Here is a 21,035-nt window from a genome sequence, read left to right as displayed (position 1 = left end):
AGCCAGAGGACAGATTACATTATGCAGTCTAATTTATGGAAGCAAATCTCTTTTAACCTCTGATTAATAAGGCAGAAGATTTCTAGCATTATAAGGCAGTTGCTTGAGTAATGGCTTTGTCCATAAACATTACTCAGCATTTAACTTTTCTAGGCCTGTTGGACTTATAAAAGCATTCAAGCTAGACACTGGAGTCAAACTGTGATTTGAATGGAGATGCTTACATTGATTGACATGTGGCTCCTGCAGGATAAAGACGGAGACAGAGCTGTCCATCACGCAGCCTTTGGGGATGAGGGTTCCGTCATCGAGGTGTTGCATCGAGGCGGGGCTGACCTGAATGCCAGAAACAAGCGCAGACAGACGCCCCTTCACATTGCTGTCAACAAGGGCCACCTACAGGTGGTGAAGACGTTGCTTGACTTTGGCTGCCACCCCAGTCTGCAGGTGAACTGTCTTAGAGTGTTTTTTTATCGATGACGTTTCGGTACTCTTAAAACACATAAAATGTGAAAAAAAGGACAGAAGTGAGAAGAGGCAAAAGTCAAATTAAAATGGGGAAGCAAAAGTTGCTTGACATATATAAAGTTGTTTGTATACCTTTATGGAGAATAATTGTGTTTTTAATAAGAGTGTTTTTATTTCTGCAGCCCTTTACTAAAATTGAATCAAATTAGTCAAACTACTGATTTGTGGCATTTTGCAATTTCTGAAACATGCAGTCCTAGAGCTAAATAAACTGCTGTAGATTAAACATCACCATGGATCTCTAGAATTTATTATCATACTTGTTGATCATTTAAATATTTCAGCATATTTCTGTCAATTCTATGATTCCAGTACATCACTTGCTCCGAAAGGAGAAACAAGAGTGACAATGAACATGCCATTTTTGGCCTTTATCATTCTGAAGTTCAGCTTCAAAATGCTGCTATGCATTTATCAACATTTCATGCTTGATAAAGGAGTGTATCATTTATTGCTGCCCCCTGCAGGACTCCGAGGGAGACACACCCCTGCATGATGCCATCAGCAAGAAGAGGGATGACATGCTCTCTGTACTGCTGGAAGCTGGTGCTGATGTCACAATTACCAACAACAACGGTTTCAACGCGCTTCACCATGCTGCTCTGCGAGGGAACCCCAGGTACGGAAAAGTTTACTTAACTGTTTTTTCGGAACAAAAAACATCTTGTCGTACGTGTCATAACTTAAGCTTCTGGGCCCATGTGTTCAGTGAGAATTTATATGTCTCTGAATTCTAAATATAAAATACATTTCACCTTCTATTTGAGGGGTTACAATTGTAGTTAGACACTGCAAGTGAGTCATTTCATCTTTACTGCTTTGTTTAACACTGTGACTTCATAAATGCTGCTGAGCAAATATCCATTATCAAAACTGAAATCTAGTGAGTTTTTGTTTTATTCTTTAGCTGGTAATTGTAGATTGCTGACCTTTGGGGATACTTCGATGCTGGTATAATATTCATTATCTCGTGACAAGGCAACACTTTTTTTATTTGTATAGTTTAGTGAGAGGACAGGAAGCAAAGTGGGTGAGCGAAATTAGATCAGGAAAGGATGGGAATCTAACCGTAGTCACCTCATGCGCAACAGCGCCACGTGTTAGAACCGATAGCCTCGTGGGCAGTGCTCCGAGGAAACAGTTCTTTAGATTATCTCAGACAATCATTTCCATAAACAGTTACATTAATAATAAAATTGATATAATGTTTTATTAGGTAATGTTCCTGTCATGCAGGCTTGCATTTATATGACTGTAATTTTAGTGCATAGTTCATCTCCAAATTTAAAATGATCAATCTTTACTTTAATCTTTCAGTGGCAACGTTAGGATCCTCTTTATTGACTTTATAGATGAAGAACTGCGCTCAGTCAGAATTTATAGCTGACTTGTACAGGAAAGCCTTGCTTTGGAGCAGAACGTTTCCCTTTACCATCAAAAAATCTTAGAGATATATCGCTCTCCTCCAGCTCACCATTTACTTGCATTTCTTGCATGAGCTCCCACTGCTTCAGTCTTCTGAACAGCACACTGGTCTGAGCCAAAGCCACCTTTAGTCCCAACACTTTAAGATAAACTAGCTCTTTGTAGTGACTTGATAGGTTTCAAGGCTTGTTCTGAGCTTTTCTCTTGTCTTTTGCTGTATAAAAACTGATTTATAATCCAGTGACGATTTGCACCTGATGCTTGGAGGTGAGCCCTGATCGGTTGCAAACCACATCTATCCGTCACTTAGTGGGGTTAGTAAAGATGTGGTCTGAGGTGTAAAGGTTTATAAGCCAGTTTATATTTTAAAACTGCTGGTTCTATTTTCTATTTGTTATATTGGTAGTTGATATGGGAGATTATCTGTAAAAACGTTTTATTAATTTTAACGTTTTTAAATTAATCATTTAATTTCTTAGAAGATTAGTAAAATAATCTGGAAGTGTTGTAGGATTTTAGAATGATTTGGATTGTAGTGTATATCACTTCAGCTACGTTTATTTATTTTATATTCATTTAAATTATTAACATAAATGTTCTCACATTTGTAGACATTTGTATTTTTATTTAGAATAGTGATTCAATTAATTTTAAGGATTTGTACCTGGCATGCAAATAAAAATCAGCACAACAAATATCTTTAATTCTTTTGACTGGGTAACTCATTAAAGTTGTAGGAACCCTTAAACCACAATGTTGTTCTTTTTTTGTGCTACAATTCAGAATTATTTCCTATGTAATCATATTTATGTACATGTCTTAATATCCCTGTAAATATTAGAAGTAGGCTTTATTTATCTCCTCGGATAATGTTCTACAGCTTGTTCAAATGGTGCAAGAAAATAGTTTTTCTATTCTCATCCCTACATGTCCTCCTAACATTCTTAACATCGTGATCTACATCTGTATTCACTGTCCCAACTGTTGCATCCCTGGTGGGCTTCAGTGCCGGCCGGGTGAAAAGTTAAACGTTAAACAGGAATTTCAAACAGTCAGACAAATCTATAGACTCACTTGGCTTTCAGCGATCTGCAGTACTCTGTTATGGTATGTGTATGCGCTCCATTCTTCACATTTTCACCACTAAGCTGGTTGTCAAAACTCACAGAAACATATTTTAAACTCAAATACACATTGACCATTTGTCTGGAGGTAAAAGTGGAACAAACTTCTTTAATCTCACATGAATGTAGCCAATTATTTTATTGATATTCTTTTACCTGTCTATATATTACGAGTTTGAATCCTCGGGATGTTGGCAGTGTTTGTCTCTTCTTGTGTGTTTATGACCGTCCCAGGCTGAGAGCAGGACTGGTTCCTCTCAGTGGCTCTCTGGATGGCTGCTGGAAGGCGGTTGTGCTCCAGAACTGTAAACAGTACGATTAATAGCCCATGACTCATAACACACTTCACAAACAGGCCCTGCAGAGGCTTCCACTGCACAGGCCCTATTACTACAGTACAAACGGGCCAACCTGTTTCTTAATCGCCTTATGGCGTCCCACCTTAAGAGTTGCTACTGTGTGCCACCACAAAACTATTATGGCTGCTGAGATGAAAGCTTAGCGAATCGGAACATCTACAGTGCATCAAAGGCAGGTACGATCGGAACGGAGATAGATTTTAATGAAAACAATTGGTTAATAAGGTGTTTTATGTGTCCGTTGAGAAATTTGAAAGGAAATTAACTGTGCAGATTATTATGAGCTGTTTGTGCCTCAGTTGATGCCAGATTGTTAGGTGCATTCATTATTTTTTGTAATTGGTGGAATGAAGTCAGAATACGTACCGACTTTTTTTGCTAATGTGTAAATCTCTCTTGATTGTGAGGACCTTGGTGTGGGTAGCTGGCATGGAACTTTAAACGATTGTCTTTACTTTATAACAGCATGAAAGCTATGTGAGGATTAAAACATAGTGGAAAAACAGCGAAGCGTTCATGGAAATGTTTATTTAATGTCAACTACCCCTGAATATAAACTGCTGTGTGATGTGGATATAGGTGCAGCATGTATTTTTCTGAGAAATTATGATGCAGCGGTGCAATCCGATAGACTGAGAGAAGGATGCTGCTGTGATGCAGAGGAGAGGGTGGTTCACAGCACATCCCTGCGCTGCGTCAGGGGGCCATAATTGGTGGAATCTCTCGGTGTGTGATTTGTGTGTACAACCCCCCCACTCTCTTATGGATCTGGCCTTCATCTATACTCCCCTGTACACCTGCAAAGGAGGGTTAACGTAAAGCAGCCGGGCTACCGATCCCACATGTGTCGCAGTGAGCTCATGCTGCAACCCCTCTCCTTCACTCTTTCTGACTTTATTGTGCGCTCTCTTTTTTCCTATAGCCAGATATGTAGATGTCAGTCCACTGTCTTTTCCCCACAGACAGTCCACTGTCTTTACACCCCCACTACATTACCACATGTTCGTTTTAGCGCTCTGTCTCCTTGCCTGCTTTCTGATGGTCGCTGCTGATATTGGTATAATACCCTGGGAATTTAACACATCTTTTCTTGCAGAAAAGTAACAATCAATGGTCCGTATTTAATCAGAATAGTTTTTTGTTACTTATAAAATTTTATTTCTAAATACAGAAAATACTTTTCAGTTAATCTTTCTATGCTTGTAAAAAAAGGCAGTCACAATGCTTTATATCAAGGTTTATTGAAAACAGCTTTGTCAAAGTGTCATGAATTACAATTTCCTGCAGAAGCAAATGAGACAAGGTTGACTAATGACTATTCATGTTGTCATCAAAGCATAGCTACAGCTGGTTGAAGGGGACCAAATCCATTGAAGAGGTGATTTGGTTCCATTTTACCAGCTTTAGCAAAGCATTGTGGTTCACCGGTAATGACACCAAGATGTAACAGCTTCTGTGACCCTGTGTCGTGACCTTTGTGAGGCATACATCATTTCATCAGATGAAATTTCCCGGTATGGCTTATAAACTACATTACATGTCAGGGTTATGAAACCTTTTGATTTCTCATTCCCTTGTTGGTCCTATCAAACAATAATAATACTGTTTCTTAAACTTCAGAAGACGTTTCCTGTTTGGTATTTCATGCTAGGGATAAAGATATTATGAAATGCTGCTTTTTGTAGATTTCACTTTTTAAGAGATTTCCTTATATTCCGCTACATTGCCGAGCTTTGCTAATTTGCATGATTTATTCCATAACATAGTGTTTTGGACAGCAGAGCTCCTCTGAGACCGCTTCTGTTGTGCTGTAGAAATAGCAAATGCAGATATGTGACAGCCTCTGATTTTGACAGTCACAATTGGAGACTTTTAGCAAGCTTTTTAGTGACGCACATTTAGCGAAACAAGCCAAGCCTTGTTTCGCAAGGTGCTGTCTGTTGGTCAGCAGAGACCCATCCAGAATGCCCTTTTAGCTCTATAGCAGGTGGCCGGCTGAGAGTTTAAGCAAAGGGGTCACTGCTGCTCAATATGGCACTCATTAAACATGGTTCAGTAAAGTGCTATTTACACCACCGATCCCCCTCCCTGCGTTTCACAGGCACTCACACAGAGAAGTCTGGACAAAGTTCGGCCCCCAAATACACTGGCCATAAGAGGGCAAAAGCCATGGACAGCAGCTGAACATTTGATAATGTCAGCATCTGCTGTGTGTGTCACTCAGGCTGGGGATGAGGACGAGAAAGAGGGAACACTATTGACAGTGGAGAACCATAGAGCAAGCAGTGCACAAAAATGGAAAGAGCACAGCCCTTCAGAGGACAAACTGGAGTGTCTGACATTCAGGAAAATGGGCCACAACCTCTCCCAGCCTCCATTCCTGACCAAAAACCTTTCTTCCCTCAAAATATGTCCTTTGCATCAGTCATCGTTTTTAAAGCAGGAGAGTGAGATATTATAAAACAGCAGTATTATGCTGCTTTAAAAAATGTATTTGATAACTCTGACCTTAGTTCACTGGTTAAATATGACTTCAACAGAGAGATTTTTGGGGTAGGTTTAAAACTGTAATTATAAATCTGTCCTTCCTTTCTCTGTCACTCTAACTGTATCACCTGTTGAACTGTTAAAAATTAAGCATAACAAATATTGACTAGTAGTATTTGTCATGTCTATAGCATTTAACGTCAAGTTGTTGTGACCTGGTGTACGTAAATAGAACAAAAGGGAACATGCTTAGATGTCCTCACCCCAAGGCCTCGTTCACCTTTTGTAGGGAACAGTTGGAATCAGCTGACAGGCAAAGCCAGTTCTGATCCTGCATTGTCACTTTTCCATGCCCTAATGTGAGTCCACTGTGGGCCACCAAAGCATTTGGCAAGCCTAGCAAACATGAACAATGGCGACAGGAATGGGTGGCAGGGTGAAACAGACAGCCATGCTATCTCGCAGTGAATCAATTGTTATTGGTTATTTTTTACATAATGGTGATTGAAGTCATCCTGTCGCCAAAAAGTGGGCCCAAACCGGCATTTTAGACCTCCATGCTCTACTATTGAGATTTCTTTCAGAATTTTAAATGTATGCTTGTTACCTGCAGCAAAGAACGATCCAGCATGCAAATTTCTGGATTAAGGGAGGGGCAGTGTGGACTGCTGGTGAAGTCACTAAAAGAGCAGCAACTTCCCTCAGAATCCACTGCTGCAGTAAGTTTCTGCACCCCGGTTACAAAATCATTATGCTGTTTCCATGTAGTTTTCAGTGACCTTGTTATTGTACAGACTATATACTGACGATTAGTACCTGACCAAGAATACATACTTCTTTACATTCCATAGCTGTCATATGTTCATATGGGCACATAAAGAAGTATGTACACCAAGTAGGCAGCCCTAGGCACAGGCGAGTATCCTTACCTTCTTCGATCTGATGACTTTTGGTTAAGCGCAGCCGTTATATAAACCAAACCGTGTGTTTAATCATCATCTGTAGATCCACTGCACCGTTTCTTTTTTTAACATCTTCCTTCAGAATGCACTGGATTAGCATTAAAAAACGTGTAATCTGTTCTCTGCAAGTCACTTGTGTATGTCCCAGAGCTAGCCGTTGTCCCAGTACGCATTGCATGAATTCAGGTTCACGCAGTGTTGTGCTTCTTGTTGACCTTGGTTGTCCTTGCTAGAGTGATCCATAGGGAAGGAAAAAAAGTGCAGTTTTTTTTCTTAATTTGGTAAAAATATATTTTCAAGAGTTAGCATAGGAGTTCAAATGAGGGTTTTCCTCAAAAAAGTTGTCCTTGCTGTTGCTTGTGGTCTGAGTTTCTTGTCTACAAAAAAGTTAAAAAATCTGCTAGTGTCCTGGCTAAAAAAATCTAATTTTCCTCCCGTTTTAACTTTGCCTTGATTTCTTTCCAGTTATCTGTTGTTTAACCGCATGCCCAGTTGTATCTCAGAGCGGTTGTTCGAATCTGAAAATGAGGTTGATCCAAGTGGAACAGGAAACTATTGTGAGCAGGATTTGTGCTTTAGCCACGCAGACCAGGCCAGAGGTCACATGCAAGAGCTAATGCCCACTCAGCTATAGTGATTTGGAAAAAGTGTGCTGATTCTCCTTTGGGTGAAAAAGAAAAGAAAAAACATTCTTCTCTCTCTCTCTCTGAGCTGAGCTGAGCTGACCTGGGTGTGTTTATTCTAGTAGCTGCTCTAGAGCTCTGATGCTATGCGCTGGAGATCAATAACTGCTTGCATGGCAGCATGAAATGTTCAGTGGCGCTCTAATGAATCTTTGCTCCAGCTCCACACATTCCACAAGTTAACACCGCCCCAGTCTCATCCCTCTCTGGTTAGGAGCCTATCCAATACCAAGCCAAAAGGAGAGGGGCAGGGGTGGAAACATAACAGAAGGACACTTACACAGGCTATTCTTGGCAGGGGTGGAAATCCTGCATGAGTTTGTGGTGCTTGACAGAGTTTGATATGATGGTGAAGTTTGACAGGAACGAGCTATGAAGGGTCTCGTGGCGCCACCAAGATCTAAGGATGAGCGTGTGAGGGGGGATGGCACTGCAGCATTATGGCCCTGCTCCTGCCTAGTGATTGGAAAGCATGCAGAGAGACATAAAGAAAGCAGGTTACTAACACGGGTGTTGTGGGTTCAGTGATACACATACCCTCCACCTACTAAACTGCCCTTCCTAGAGAATTTATATGCTACCACATCTGTTTTTCCTTCCATCAGCAGCTAGCGTACACCTGTCCCCCTACCGTGATAGAACCAGTCCTGAAACACCAAACATGGTTCCAGTAATTTGAGCTGAACATCGGAGAAATAAGTGTTGGCATTTGCAAAAGATGGGGCAACACAAGGTGTGGATCCATCCCAATAGAGTTGTATTCCTTTTGAAAGTGAAACGATCCAAGTCAAAAGAAAAAACTTGAATGCAAAAGCCCCACACAGTTCAGGGGTAGTGAGTATCTGTGATCGAGTCCATCTTTGGATATCTTCAGCACTGCAGCCACAAAGAGGTAATGAACCAGAGAGTACTGTGCTGCACCAGCCTGTTCCCTGACCAGCGCTGGAAAATCAAGGCACGGCAAGAAAGTCAGGCAGAAAAGAGAAAGATGTGTAGACATAGTTAGCTAACAGACAAGCAAATCCATGTGGATGACAGCAACTTTCCACCTTAACCTGCCCGTTCGTCTGTTTCCCCTGCGAGGCGCAATTAGGAAGGGGGACCTCTTACATTTCCCAAGGTGTTCCCACAGAAGTAGTTTTTCCTCATTATGCCGCTGCAGAGCTGTAAATTCCACTCCCTCTTCCCGACCACAGCGCACACCGCAGCTGACCGGCCACGCGCCTGACACCCCTGCCCATCCTGAAAAGAGAGAGGAGAGCGCAAGAGAAAAAAAAGCAGAGACGTCAGTGCAGAGCAGCCAGCATGGGGTGAACTCCCGTCCAGAGGTGGAGAGGCACAGGGAGCATATATTACCTGTCAGCTCAGTTTCCCCGGCTCTCTGCTCGTCCCTCTGTCTTTTCTGTGTGTGAAGAGCCATAATGACCTCCGGAGTTCTTCAGCTGCTGCAGCCAGCGCATGCCCGACTCGCTGATTCAGCTTCTCTGTCGAGGGGGGTTGGGGGGGGGGTTTAGCGAACGAGTGTTGTGGAGAAGGAATAAGATTGGTGAGGCGGGAGGGGTGGAGCTGGGCGTAGAAAGCGCACACTCGCAGCTTACGTTTAGGCACGGATAGACATCATGCTGACACGAGGAGCTGTCGCTGCTGCTCTAAAAACAGGCAGAAAAAACTGCAGCACTTTCACCCCTCCTCCTTTCCTCCCATTTCTAGAATGTACATTCTCTGGGAATTCTGTGAAGATGTGTACGACTACTGGAATTCACTATAGTTCTCGAGATTGCTCAGGAGTTTATTGCTGTGTCTTTCAGTTTTCCGACATTTTGAACAGACAGTTTTACCTCGCTCTACTCTGGTCTGTGCAAATCGATAATGTCATTTTAAGGTTTCCCTTAATCAGCAAATTTAGAAGAGAAATTAAATTAGGATTTGTAAAATGAAATCAAACGTGTTGCATATTAATCGCACTTTTAAGTTTAGTGTTGCTACTTTCTATAATGCAGTAAACCTTTTCTAATAAACCTTTTGCATGGTCATCTCTTAGAAATCCTGCGTAGGCAGTGAGTTTTTAATCTAATCTGAATGTGTTGAGAATTTCCTCCATAAGGTTTTGTCTCCTGGTTGAAAAGGTGAACAAAGACTAACTAACTACAGGCATAGCCAGCGGTTGCACTCTGCGCTTGCACCTCAAAAAGCTTAATCATTCACATTTAAAGAAAGCTTTTAAAAAAAACCCGCTCCTCTTCAGTATCTCCCTCACCTTCTTGTGACCATATTTAGTAAACCAGTGCAAAAAATAACCCCCTCCCCCCTGCACCGAGGCAGCTGTCCCCCTACGAGCTCTGGGAAGCTTCCTATCCAAAGATCCACCTATCGATTGTGCATCCAGCAAGCCAAGTAACTTGCCTGGGTTAGTGCAGCACAGGCTTGCCGGTCTGTTATTTTTAGCACCGCCAAATAAAGTGGTCTCTCTTGGTTCCACTTCTGTTTCCCCTCCTCTACTTTTCTAACACCCGTCCTCTCTATCTGAACACCCCCTTCATACTCTCGGTTCTCTTTTAAATACTGCAGGAACACACTGAATATGGTAGACCTTGCTTTCGCTAAACACTATACTTAGTAACGTACGCAGTTAGGTGTGAGAGAAGGGGGTACACTGGAAGGTTTCTTAAAAAAATCTGTAGAGTACTAGAGATTTGGAATTTGGATCAAACCTGTTACGTTGCTTGAAAGGATCTTAGTTAAAGTATTCATTACTGTCGAACTTGCATCGAGTCTGTTTTATCTCAGTTCTAGGGCACACAAGGATCTCCCCGGGGTTCAAGTTTTTTTCCTCCCACTTGAGCTTTTCATTAATTTCGAGAGCCATGTTCAGGCTTTCTGAGGCACAGCAACGGAAATGTTTAATAAGGAGGTCCCGTCGTTCACTGTGGCTGCTGATTTTAGCCAGCAATGTCCTCTGTCATCATAATGCTTTGTCCTCCACTGCTGCACCTCTCTACCTGCAGTAACAATGCAACCTCTGCAGTCCGCCCACCCCCACACAAAGATAATTACAGCGCCGAAGGCACATTCTAATCTTTCAAAGTGATGTTTTCACACCATTTAGTGTAATGTCTCTGTTAAATAACGCAAATCTCTAGTTGGAAATTGTCCTGAGGCTTCTTCTCTTCCACCTTCTTAAGCCTGCAGCAGTCCTGGGCAAACTTTTGAGGATGAAATAAATACAAAAAAGCATCGGTGGAATAATGCATTGCAAAAGCTTGCAAAACCTTTCTTTAATCAAGTCCTGTTTAAATTGTGACGTACAATTCAATTAATGCATTCTCAGTTTAATGTATTGGCAGACAAATGCTCCATATTTATGGGTCTTGCGGAAATTGAACATTTGCCAGGTGCAATGCACTCGGCTAAGTAATGCATCTGCTTGAGGCCCAAACCGCCATACAGAATGGCTGAAAGAGCTACATCATGTTACATTTTAGTGCGGATCCATAGGCATTTTAGCGACTTAGAAAACCACCCCACCACCCAAATAAAAACAATCTTTAGGCAACACTAATTTTTAACATCCATTAAAATTGTGAGAGGCTGGCAAGCTTAACAATCACAGAAATCATTTTGATGTAAAGTGAAGGGAGATGCTCATCAACTATCAAACGGCTCATTACTGAGGTGATCTATTGGTCTGGTCAGCTGTTTTTCATGTCAATACTCTCCTGAGTGAAATTCCTCTTACTATAGGATGCATGCCTTGCACAAATCCTACTAAGGTTCACCATCGAATGCCTTGCCTTTCATTAATAAATTGTTGAATGTTTAATTAAGAAGTGAAAGAAAAGCCACTAATTGATGACTTTATATTATGTCTCCTGCAGTTATTTGGCAAGCTGTTTTGAATTATACACAATAGAAAATTCTCACCTTGCTCAAGTATGGTAATGTTATCACCATATGTTTTTAAAACATCAGCTTGCTTTAGATTGTTACATACATATGTTGTATTGATTACATTTTAATAGAGGAATTAGAGAGAGTATTTGGGTCACATCCACATGAAGCCAGAGCTTTCCCTATCCAATCTATTTTTGTTCCTTTTCACGGCATCGTTTAAAGCAATATTTGCGAACACATGAACCTGCTAAACAGACTCAAAACTATGTAGTATACTACAAAATAACTATGTGGCGCTGTAATTCTGCCACAGAGATCCACTACAAATGGAGAAGGAAGATTTTGAGAATGCATACAAACGCTGGGCTGACTACATCATAGTTTCAAAATATATACGAACGGGCTGTACACTCTGGGACCCGGTTTAAAAAAATAGCGGTTTCAGTCTCCCAAAACGCCTGATCCGTGTAAATGCCGATACAATACAAAATCTTTACGGATTTAGATAAATGTGTCTCAATGTGGATGGCACCATAGTTGATTTAATTAGCTTTCTGCAAAATACGCACTGGTCAGTGGTCTTCTTGATCGCTGTATAAATTACATCTTTTAATACTACTTTCCCCAAATTGTTTGGTAAAATTTTCATTTTGATCAGTTAAATCACTTACTTTTAATGGTCACTGTGGTTATAAATTCTAATGGGTTAAATACTGAAAAACTTTAGGAATATTTAGTAACTTAAATGCATGTATAAAAGGATTGGTAAAACATACATCAGGATGATCTGAAATTTATGTCTTGCTGCTTTGATATTGTGTTGTTGTAAAAACGTGTTAATCTATAAAACTGCAGTCTGCAACTTTTGCCTCTGTATTACCATCTTTTGTTTGAAACACAGATTTGCAGGTCACTTTACATCCCTATTTATATACGGGTTGAAGTCAACTGAGATTTCCTGTGAAATTGTACCTGACATCTCACATTATAATCATTATCATAGGTTTACAGTTGCGAGTCAGGGAGAGTGAGTGGTACCATTTTGAGCATTGGTTTTTAAAGTACTTAACTAATAACTGGTATTGACCAAAATAATGATTATTTTTTATTATTAAAATCAAATGGGTAAAATCATACTTTCACATGCCCTTAAATTTGCTACCGTTCAATGCAGATGTTACACAGCTGACATTTCCACCCACGACCTGAGAAGTAGGGTACAGCTTCCTTCACACTGACAATCACCGATTTGCCTGGGTGCACCCCCCGTGGGTAATTCTCTGTAGTTTTGAAATGCTTCCTTCCAGCAAGTGCTGAGTTCAGGTACAAGAGATCTCATCAATCACATCAACACCTGACTGGAGAGGGTACAAATGGCCAAATAGTGATAAGTATTGAGTTTTAAGCAGGGCTTTTAATTACTATGTGCCTCAGGGTCTGTGGAAAAAGACAAATTACTTTTTTAATGTTATTTGTCTCCAATTAATTTTGGCACAGCTCGTAAGTCCAGGTACGATTGATTGTAAACAACAGACCTGTCTGGGGAGCAAGATTTGACTTCTTATTTTACGTGGTAAAGCAACAAGAAAGAATAGTGCTCTCAGGTTGCATTTTTCCTGTCCAGGATTACGTCTTGCGTTAATGTTAGGTTCAGCCTAAGCAAACATCATATGTGCTCTGAGTGTTAGGTTAGAAGCTTCTTCCATCCTGTTTTTGTTGCGGTTTCCCTCTTACTTATTCCCCAGTCCTTTAAGCATTCCATCACGAAGAAGGTAAAGCTGCTGAACGGCAGATGGCATAAAGGTGATTTATGGATGGGCCGTCCTGAGTGCTATCGGGGGAAGCCTTTGGCAGCCGGTCTCTCAGCTCTTGGTCATTGTTCCACTCAGCCCTGCTGCGACTGTAGCAGCGCTCCGCTCTGATCTCTAGCCCCAGCTCCCAATCCCCTTGCACACGTTCTGTAATCCCCAACAGTAGAACGACCCCTCAATGCTTTTGTAGCAGCAATTGGATCTGTTTATTTTATATGTAATTTAGTCACGCATGCAAGAGACAGATTGTTTCTCTAATAACCAAGTTGTATTGCTTCATAACTGCGTTAAAAGCAATCTTCAAATGGTGTGAAATTTTAGGTATATATATACACATACACATACACATACACATACACATACACATACACATACACATACACATACACATACACATACACATACACATACACATACACATACACATACACATACACACATATACTAGTTAATGAAGTCATTCGATTTTCTAGACTAAAACATAAAAGAATACAAACCTGTGACTGTGTACACATAAATATGAAGACTAGACTAGAGTGGTGACTCGCTGAGCTGTAGTAATAACTTAAAATATACATGTGGGTTTCCAAACATTTGAAATCTTGCTATTCCATGCTACTGCAAATCACCTACCAATGTCATTGCAGCCAAAAATGGAAAATAATTTGAACAATGCGCATTAAAGCCCTTTCTCCACATGCGTTTGTCCACCTCCACTAGGGTAAAGGACTGTAATCAATCAAACCAGTCTGTCCAAGGACAAACTGACACAGGCCAAACTCCTTTTTGCCCAATCACTGAGCTTTTACTTGTTCTAGGGGTTGGCCAAGTCACAGGTCTGAGCCAATAGTTGTTGTAGTTCGTGTCATTATGGCGAAAGACATGGCTGACCAATTCTTAAAGTAGCAGAAAGGGAAAGTTAGTGAATACTTATTTAGTCTGATTGTAAATTAGTTTGCTTGATTCACGCGTATCAAATACAAGCGTTAAAACATACAGCAGTTAAATTTGAATTCGTTTTCCTCATTATTATTTGCTTTTCATCTCATTAAATCATCTAATAGATTTTTTCCATTACTGCCATATAGTACTCTTTACAGTTCCGTTTATATTTTTTAAATGACTGTTCTGTGTATGTATATATCTGCAGAAACATGAAGGACTTACCAGAGTTCACAGAAGCTTCCAAAATCCCTCATTAGTGAATCAGCATTTAATTGAGCAGAAATTCAATACTTCACCCAAACTGTGAATCAGTTACATGTACGGTTGACATACATGATGTCCAGCTGTTGCATAATTCATTCACGGTTACCAGGGAAACTCATATGGTCATTTGGAGGTCGATGTTTCTGCCTAACACAGACTGGCAGTATGACGAAGACCGAGTGTGATGGAAAGGTTGAACTGTGATGGCCTAGTGATTTAGCTAGCATCTGCACTTCTACAAGGATCTCTTAATGCTATTTTTTTATGTTCTCGCAAATAGTTTGCCTGTACCTCATAATTCTTTTGTTAGACGTATCCATGAGGGATGTATAAACATGATTCACAATTGCATCATGATTTTTTATTATGGATTAACAAAATTAGAAGTTTAAAGGATGAGTTGTGTTTAGCGCAAATGCATAACAGGGACAACATTTACATACAGTTAAATGCCATGAGGTATGTCGCACAGCAAAATAGTGTTTGCTTTACTGGCACATCACGGTTGCGGTTTTTACACAACATTTTAAAACTGCACAGAGCCAACTTATTCCTACAGGTTAGCAATACGACCCTGTTGGTGAAAAACTTGATTCATTGAGGCTTTGGGAATCGATTTGTATTTCCCTGAAAGCCGAAAAGGTTGCCACCACTCATTCCAGGGCACTAATGCATGTTTTTGCATTTATTTTAGTTTTATTTATTCCATTTCCTTTGCAGGATGCAAACATGCATTATAAATGCACTTCACCAATCATTAAATCAAATTGTCAGCAATGAATTGTACCGCTATTAATGAGCTGTCTTCAAGTACAGTCAACCGTGTCTGTAATACACACTTATTAGAGTAGCTTTTACAGGAGTGAGCACCATTCCACCCATCTGTCTGCTGGCTTGTTTGTCTAGGTTTCCTTTTCTAGTTGTGTCTGGCGGGCATGAACATCAGCAGAGCTACTTTGGTGGATTGAATTTGCCCACCTCAGGTAAACAGTTTGGAGTGATTTAAAGGCTCAGATTTACAGCAGTGATATATATCAATGACGTGTACCATTCCCTTAAGTGAGTGAGAGTCGTCCACCAATTGAAGCACAGGAACAGAGACTGGTTCTTGCGCCACACAAATAATTATTCTCCGTTGTTGTTCAAATGATTTTGTATAATTGAATGTGCTCTTTTAACATTACAATTTCTATTGAATGGCTGCTGTTTGGCTCCTCCTGCGTGCATTCCCAGATGTGGCTGTTTTTCCTTTTGTTGCCTGATTCATTTTTAAGACATGTAAATCATGTCATTTGTTGCCATGTGAGCACAGCAATATTTCAGTTTTGAAAGAACAGAGTTTTTATCAGTATGCCTCAAGAAACGATATTAGATAATTAGGTCATGGATATTACTGTGCCGTTGGGTCCCTCGTTGACTCGGATAATTTGTATGAGAAAGATGTACTGGTGAATCAAAGCAGCTGAAGCTTTGTAAAGTGATCTGCAGTCCCTCCTTACTCTACTTCTCTGTACATTTACCTGCTTCAAAACAGCTTTCACAGCATCCTTAATTCAGAATTCTCACTAACAGCCAATGGAACCACACACTTTTTTTATGCTAAATGTTACAATTTCACATTCATATTCAACGTCATATTCATCCAATAAAGACAAAGACAGCAGAACATCACTTAAAAATTAGGCATTATTAGGCCTGACTTACATAGACTTATAGGTACAGTTCCGCAAAAAAATGCTGTAATCTTTTATTCACCCCCATGTGATTCAAAACCTGTATATGGATCTTTCTTTAGTGGAACACAAGTAGATTTTTTTCAAATGTGTCAGTGGTTTTGTGTTCATACAGTGGACTGCACAATTTGGTGACTACTGTTCTTCAAAATTTTAGAGTTCTTTAGCAAAAAGTCACAGGATTGGAATGACATGAGAGTGAAAGTCAAAAGAATATATTTTTGTGGGAACTCTCTCTTTAAGAGATGCCACAAATGTACTCTCTCGCACACCAGTGAAATTGACTTGGGAGCATACTCCTTCTCCAGCTCTCCAGGGTTGATGTGTGGTGCATGCTTTTCTGGGAGAATTGTCCAATAAGGAACTAAGAAAAGTTTTTACGTGACAATTTTTCATATTTGAAAAAAGTTTTGATACCTGTATGAACACTGGGGGAGTGTATCGAGCACAGAAACACTACGTAATAGGTCCAAGTTGACCATGTTAAGCATGAGAAGACAGCACGTTTAACATTGTAAAGAAGTCAGAATGCATGACGCATCGTTACACCGTCCCTTTAAAAAGGGTTAGGGATGGTATTAGAGATTTCTCTACAAACTCCGTATCATGTCAGCTGTTGGAGAACTAGTTAATGATCATGTCCCATCTTTACTTGGCTGATTTTAGAGAGATTGCCTGTTGAAGTGTTCTAGTACAGTATGCTAGCATTAGCCCTTCTCAGTTACAGTGACCTTCAGGCTCATGACAAATTACCATGTGGCTACAGGAGACAACAGGCCTCATTGGTGTGCTCCTTAGGGATCTTTGCATCTCACAGGGTGACCCACTTTCATTGTGCTTCTCCTTCACCTCTCTTCTCATCCTGTGTTTCTCTCTTTCTACCTACACCCCATTCTTCATTTGAGTGTTAAGACTACAGCTTCAGGCTCTCTCTCTCCCTCTGAGCCACGCTCTTACCTATTTATGGTTACCGGTTTACCCACACCTACAGCAAGTCAATATCAGGACCCAAGAAAAAGGTTGCCACCAGTGAGAAGCAATTAATCTTCCCAGTTTCCTTTTGCTTACAATCGAGTAAATCATCTTCCTGGAAGGAATTACAGGGGGTGTGTTACAGTCTCCTGCATATTTTTAGTGTTCTTTGAACTGCTCAACAAAAAAAGTTGACTGCATTGCAGTAGTGCCAGCAAGCTGCATTAATATTAATGCCTGCCCATTTCCACCGGTGTGGCAGCCCGCCTGTCAATCTACAATGCATCTGGATAGGCTCACCAATCACCATGCCACTGGCTCTAATCCATCTTACTGTTGCCAACACAAGGGGGCACCAATCCCAGGCTGTTTCCTGTCCACCATTGGCTGCTACTTTCCTGAGAGACATCTCCGCCAATGCAGTCAGTCACCAATACTTGACTTGTTCCAGGGTGTATCGGTACTTGTTTAACAGCTTGCTGCACCAAGAGAATTTTGGGTGTGAAAACCTGAGAGTGGTTAGTTTTTTGTGTGAAGATTTTCATTATTGTAATTATTTCTTGGTAAAACACAATTTGTTGAATTTGTGCATAATAATGTAATTTTGAGTTTGGAAAGGTGTTGACAGTTTATCAAACTGACTGCAAATTGCAAGACTTGGACTTGAAGCAATGGAGGTGTAAATAGGCGGTGCGATTACATGACGTGTGCACTGCAGTACAGCTGTTTGCTCCACAGATCTCCAAGTGCGTACTGAGCTGTTAAAGCTTGTATTTCTGTATACTCTCTCTCCTACCTAAGAAACCAGAGATCGGCTTTGGGTTTACCAGAATCCACCCTGCAGCAAATGCAGCACTCCAGAGTCTACCACAAATCCGCCTCATCTCTGAAATATATTCATCTTCTTTTCCTTTGCACGCCCACTATCACTGCCTTAAGAAAAAATGCAGGGTTAGTGTTTTCAAATATTACAGTTTTAAGGATGTTTTTGAGTGCTTTGATAAGCCAGCTGAGCTCTGCATTAAGGATTCTGAAACCTTATATTTTCTTGTCAAATTTGACAATATGGATAGATGAATGTTTGGATAATGTGACCCCTGTGGTGGCTTTTCTGAAGACTTTCAGACTATATCTTGCCTGTCCACTGCTGTTGTGATAAATGTTTCTTCATATCTTTTAAATGTGTATTTCTCTTTTTTATACCTTTTGTTTATATACAGTCAATATGAAGTCAGAATAATTTTGTATGCACCTTTCTGGACCTTTTGTGAATGAATGATTAAATGATTATATATATATATATATATATATATATAGTCCACTTGTGAAGTTTCTTTCAAAGAAAACAATGAGAACTCAACCGCAGTGTCCTGTTTGCATGCTCACCACGCAAGACTCCATTGCTGAAGAAAAAACATGTTAAAGCTCATTTAAAGTTCGCTCCACAAAATTAGACAAGCCTGTGAAATACTGGGAGAATATTGTCTGGTCAGATGAGACCAAATACACACCATGTTTGGAGATCAAATGGCACTGTACATCACCCCAAAAACACCATACCAACAGTGAAGTTTGGATGTGGGAACATCATGGTGTGGGGCTGTTTTTCAGCACACGGCACTGGCAAACTTTATATAATTGATGGAAGGATGAATGGACAAATGTACAGATACATTCTTGATAAAAAGCTGCTGCCATCTACCAGAATGATGATGAAACGAGGGTGGACATTTCAGCAAGACCATGATCCCAACACACAGCCAAGGAAACTCTCAGTTGGCTTCAGAGAAAGAGAATAAAGCTGCTAGAATGGCACAGGCAATCACCTGACTTGAATCCAATAAAAAAGCTATTGAAAAAACTAAAGATCAGAGTTCATACAAGAGGCCAAACCTTCAAGATTTAAAGACTGTTTGTGTGGAAGAATGGGCCAAAATCACACCTGAGCAATGTATGCGGCAAATATTTCCACACAGGAGCCGTCTTGAAGCTGCCATTGCCAACAAAGGCTTTTGTACATAGTATTTAATACATTTCAGCAACCATGTTCTATTCTTTTCCCCTGTGTTATTCTATTTGATTACATAAAACTTAATTTGTGTGCTCATTTGTTTTGTTTTCTTTGTATGTATAGATTATTTGGGATGTTTATGACATTTGGTGAACATTTCATGTCAATAGCACCTTCAGAAATATATTTACTGAGAAAAATGGTGACTTGTTCAATATTTATTTTACCCGCTGTATAATATATATATATATATATATACTCTTTTAATGTCAGTCTGTCCTGGAAATGGATTCTCCTCACCAGTTCTCTCATTTCTGGTTTGCATGTGTTCTGATTTTCAGCGCTCGTCTTTTCAGGGTAAACAGCTATCCTATTGCGGCTGCTGCATTGATTCACAATCGGCTCCCTGCTTATGGACACACTGTTTTTCAAACTGCTAATCTGAAGTCAAATCCCATGTTTTGCTCCGTGGATCAAGGCAACCACTGGAAAACTGTTTGTCGATTGCTGTTGGTTTGTTTGCTGTGAGAATTTGTACCCGTACTTAATGTTTTCTCTGATACTTTGAGCTCTGTGCTTTTGTTGAAACTAGTAACTTTGCACCTATTGTACTATTGCTCTTTTTTGACATATCACTTATTGCTCCCCGAACTCGTTGTAAATCGCTTTGGATTAAAGCGTCTGCTAAATGACTAAATGTAAATACCCAGTTGCCATATAACAACATCATCAGATGCCAATCTATTTATTGCAGTGATTTGTAAGCTCATTGGTTAATTTTGTGTTCTTTTTATTCCGCAGTGCCATGCGCGTGCTTTTGTCCAAATTGCCACGGCCATGGATAGTGGATGAGAAGAAAGATGACGGTTACACTGCGCTTCATCTCGCTGCCCTCAACAACCACGTGGAGGTGGCAGAGCTCCTAGTTCATCAGGTCAGCAGTTGTAACACAGTCTGTTCTCACAGTGCGTTACTACAGGAAGGTCCCATCCTGGTAATTTCATGATGTCATTAAGGGCCCAGTAGAGCTGAGAAAGTGCACTTTGTTGGAACCTGCTTCTCTTTTTACTAGGTTAATCACATGCACAATGAATCGTAAGGTATAGAGCCAGTCTAGAGAATTGAAGCTTTTATTAGCGGTGCTTGTTAGGGCGAGCATCACTTTTACTGTTCATAATTAGGGTTAATGTTTTTAAACCCTTATTAATACTTGTCCCACACCATTTATGCTACAGACATGACGCCTCATATTGAGCAGTTTGATTATTGAGAAGTGCACACAAATATAGCGATCACATAAAAGCCCAGGAACCCCCAAGCATCATGACATACGATTCTGCACGATAGAGAACAAGTCACATTTTTTTCAGAGTATGCAAGAGTGAATAGGGTTTTGACCGTTACTACTTTGCCTATTTAATGGTCACCATAACCCTAAAACAGCTTAAGAACTTGTCTAATATAGTTCAGGTTACATAATGAGCTTGTGAACAGTAAAAATTGACATGGCATTGATACAAAGTTTCCTGTGATGCAGGGAGAGATTTCATTCTCTCCAATGCTCGATGTGCAAATTTGGCCAAACTGGCTCAGCGCCTCCCCTCCACATGCCACTTTACAGCAGGACACTGTGGCTCGACGTGATGTCGTGGCACAGTATCCACGTTATTACAACATTCCAGCAGCGTTGTGAGAATGCAGAGCTGGCTCGGTTCATCCCTTTGTCGACTACCTGCCATGGTGAGAGAGAGACTGACAAAGAAAGGGTTCCCACTGATGACTTTACCCTCAGCCTACAAACCACAGTAGAGCTGCACTGCAGTAGTGCAGAGAAGCTATG

The 21,035-nt window shown here is 40.5% G+C and overlaps 1 protein-coding gene across 1 annotated transcript in view; it reads left to right on the top strand.

Moving 5' to 3' along the window:
- The window catches only part of mib1 (MIB E3 ubiquitin protein ligase 1), a 44,758-nt gene that overhangs the window by 14,570 nt on the left and 9,153 nt on the right, over positions 1 to 21,035 (top strand). Inside the window, exons 11-13 of the mRNA XM_079452841.1 lie at positions 250 to 447; positions 996 to 1,147; positions 19,997 to 20,129. Of these exons, the coding sequence (XP_079308967.1) occupies positions 250 to 447; positions 996 to 1,147; positions 19,997 to 20,129 (483 nt within the window). The remainder of the gene's footprint in view (positions 1 to 249; positions 448 to 995; positions 1,148 to 19,996; positions 20,130 to 21,035) is intronic.

This window comes from Barbatula barbatula (genome assembly GCF_947034865.1).
Source record: "Barbatula barbatula genome assembly, chromosome: 3".
In the NCBI taxonomy this organism is placed as follows: Eukaryota; Metazoa; Chordata; class Actinopteri; order Cypriniformes; family Nemacheilidae; genus Barbatula; species Barbatula barbatula.
This window is presented reverse-complemented; position numbering and strand designations above follow the sequence as displayed.